Below are 3244 nucleotides of genomic sequence, written 5' to 3'. Positions count from 1 at the left end.
CCATGCTGGTGGGGACAAGGGCAGTGCAAGGCCCGGCCTCCCAACCAGCCACAGTCAGGACAGAAGCAACAGCGGTGTGAGCAGGTGCATTTACTGAGCAGCTACTATGTGCCAGTAACATCACATGGTGGGGGGCCTCTAGTCCCCTGCCACAGCCCAGCGGTAATCCCATGGGACAGAGGCCCATGGGACAGAGGCCGTGGCTGAGTCTGGAGGGCTGGAGGTGTGCCTGGGCTCACACCCAAGCAGGTGGTGCTGGGGGTGGGAGGCCTGGCCCAGAATTCCAGTGGGAGCCTTGCTCTGTGACCCTGGTGAGTCCTTGTGCCTCTTGCCTGCTCATGCCTGTCATGCCCAGACATATCCCCCACTATCTATCTGGCACAGCAACACATCCTCTTCATGGCCAGGGAGCTGGAAGCAGGCACAGGGGCCGGAAGAAGGTCTGGGCCTCCCAGGGAGGAGGGTGCTTCTGGATCCCCCTTGTCCCTCTATCATCTGATGACTGAACCTAACACCAGCCCTCCCTGCTCTAAACCCCCAGCTCCCCAATTCGCTACCATCTCCTGTGTGTGTCCAGACAATGGACTGGGGCCCAGAGTACATTCACTCTGTCCAAGCCCTCAAGGAGCCCCCAGTCTAGGGGAGAAAGAGCCGGGCACAGACCCTTCCAGTGCTGTGAGGTCAGCTCTGGGCTGGAGGGAGGATGGGGTTTGGGGGCACCCTACCCAGCTTGGAAAGGTAATGTCACAGAAGACTTCCTGGAGCAGGGGCTTTTTGAGAAGGGTTTTAAAGAATGCGTAGGAGTTCCCCAGATGACAATGAGTTACTGCAGTGATACCCAGTTTATCAAGCACCTACTATGTGTCCAGCCCTTTCCCCCTCATTTAGCCACCTCTCCAGTGAGAGTCTCAGTCTCTGTTTCCCTGGCGAGGAAACTGAGGCATGGCAGTGAGGAATGACTTGCCCAGGGTTGCCTTTTCTGGCTCCTTCTGTCCCTCTCTCCTTGCTTCCTTGCTTTTCACCATCTGCAGCCTTTGACTCCAGCTGGAAAAAGGGGAGAAGGAATCCCATAGGGGGACATGGGCACCGTTTAAGCTCCTGTCTGGAATTTATCACGTAGTAATACGTCTTTTTCACAAAATCATTCTTCTCACCAGTCTAACAGGCTGGGATGGTGTCCCCACCTCTTGGAATGGGATACTGAGGCAGGGGTTGCCTCGGCTTCCCTAGGAATGCTCCCCAAACCCCCCAACCGCCTCCCCCTGAAAAGCACCCTCGAGACCCGCCCAGCTGTGGTCACTGGAGTGTTTACTCTGCGCGCAGGGGTGGGAGGGTGAAACCCGGCAGGCTGGGGCGGCCAAAGTCCGGGGACTATAAAGGCGGGTCCAGCAGCATCCAGTCAGTCCCAGCTCACATTGCAACCGGCACAGACATGCCCGGGCCAGGACCGAGGCCTTGGCATTGCTCTGAGATGCTGCTACTGCTGATGCTGCTAGTGGTCTTGCAGCCGCCGCCGGCGGGCGCCCTGTCTCCGGCTGAGAAGGGCTTCCAGGGCTTCCTGGGACCCTCAGACTTGGAGTCTGATCAGGACACCTCCAGAATCCCGGAGCTGCCGAAACGCTACGAAGACCTGCTGACTAGGCTACAGGTGAACCGGAGCTGGGAAGACTCGAACTCCGACCTCAACCCTGCCGCTGCCGTCCGGATACTCACCCCAGAGCGTGAGTGGAACTTTGGAGACCCTCCCTGGGGACCCCCCCCCTAACCAATGGTTCCGTGTCTCCCTGGGTCTGATGGGGATGCTTGCAGGCGACCTGGTTTGTACCAGGACAAGACAGGGCTCAGCTAAGGTGGGATGTTATAACCCGTCCCCAGATCTCAGAAGGGTAGATTAAAACCCAGAGATGTCAGGGATTCTGAATGTGCACAGAACCCAGGGACGGGATCAGGCATAGGACATGGTCCCTGCCCTGGGCTGGAAACCAGGGATCCAGGAGGAAGGATGAGGGGCGAGAGCAAGAAGGTTGCATTGCGATGCGCGGAACCTGCCGGAGCTTGTTCCGAATCTGATGCAATCGCTTGTCAAGACACTGCCGAAGTCGCACGCAGCGGGCGCTCTCCACGGAGGCTCCAGGGGCGCAAGAGGCGGGCGAGGTCTGGGCTGAGCTAGGACCGGGGAGGGGCTGGAGGGGGAGTCAGGCTGAGCGAGCGCCCTTGCCCCGCCTACTCCATCTGCCTCGTGTGATTCCAGGTGAGCCTCTCGTCCTGCCTGAGCCTAGCGACCGGGTAGAAGGCCCTCAAACCCCAGCCTCCCCAGACCCCTCCAACACTCGTACCAGCCTGGAAGTCTGAGAATCCTGGAGACCAAGTCCATTTCTCAGACAACATCTGCCTCGTGTGATTCCAGGTGAGCCTCTCGTCCTGCCTGAGCCTAGCGACCGGGTAGAGGGCCCTCAAACCCCAGCCTCCCCAGACCCCTCCAACACTCGTACCAGCCTGGAAGTCTGAGAATCCTGGAGACCAAGTCCATTTCTCAGACAAAGAAACAGACCTGGAGAGTTAAAGACACAGTGGCTGGTGGCTATGTCCCCAGCCCCAGATACATACTAGCCTTCAGTGAAATGTTTTTGACTTCCAGAAGAAGGGAGCAGAGCCAGGGCTTGAATCTTAAACTCTAAAGAGCGGATATACGGTCATTCCTCAAGTATTTGCTAAGCTCCTACTGCATGCCAGGCACAGTGGTACCCAAGCAGAAAGCGATCTCTGCTGAGACTTGGCCAGGGGAGAGGAACGATACTCAGTGAAGTAAAACAGGGGGTTCCTATTTTAGGCAGGTTGGAGGGATGAGGCGCAGCCAGCCATGATGAGACATAGGGGGGATGCTCTTGGTACAGGAAGCAGCTTCTGCAAAGGTTTGTGGTGGGAACCAGCCCGGCGTGCTGGAGGGAATGGGCCCCCTTGCTCCCGGCACACAGCAGGCCTCTGGGTGACCGGCTTCCCCTTCTCTCTCCCACAGTGCAGCTGGGGTCCGACGGCCACCTGCACCTGCGCGTCTCCCGGGCCGCTCTGACCAAGGATATCCCCGCTGCCTTCCGCCTGCAGCGGGCCCTGCTCCGGCTGTCCCCGACGGCGCTGACTTCGTGGGACGTGACGCGGCCGCTGAAGCGTCAGCTCAGCCTGGGAGGACCCCTGGCGCCCGTGCTACACTTGCGACTGTCGCCGCCGTCCGACCAGTGGCGGGCCC

General features: G+C 59.2%; 1 protein-coding gene across 1 annotated transcript in view; it reads left to right on the top strand.

The window, feature by feature from the left end:
- The first annotated feature begins 1415 nt into the window (after window positions 1–1415).
- GDF15 (growth differentiation factor 15) overlaps window positions 1416–3244 on the top strand; it is a 3445-nt gene continuing 1616 nt past the window's right edge. The window contains exons 1-2 of the mRNA XM_008590764.1: window positions 1416–1721; window positions 3017–3242. Of these exons, the coding sequence (XP_008588986.1) occupies window positions 1433–1721; window positions 3017–3242 (515 nt within the window). The 5' untranslated portion in view covers window positions 1416–1432. The remainder of the gene's footprint in view (window positions 1722–3016; window positions 3243–3244) is intronic.

Source organism: Galeopterus variegatus, unplaced genomic scaffold (genome assembly GCF_000696425.1).
Source record: "Galeopterus variegatus unplaced genomic scaffold, G_variegatus-3.0.2 Scaffold6353, whole genome shotgun sequence".
NCBI lineage: Eukaryota > Metazoa > Chordata > Mammalia > Dermoptera > Cynocephalidae > Galeopterus > Galeopterus variegatus.
Note: the sequence above shows the minus strand (reverse complement) of the source record. Positions and strands in the feature narration are given on the sequence as shown.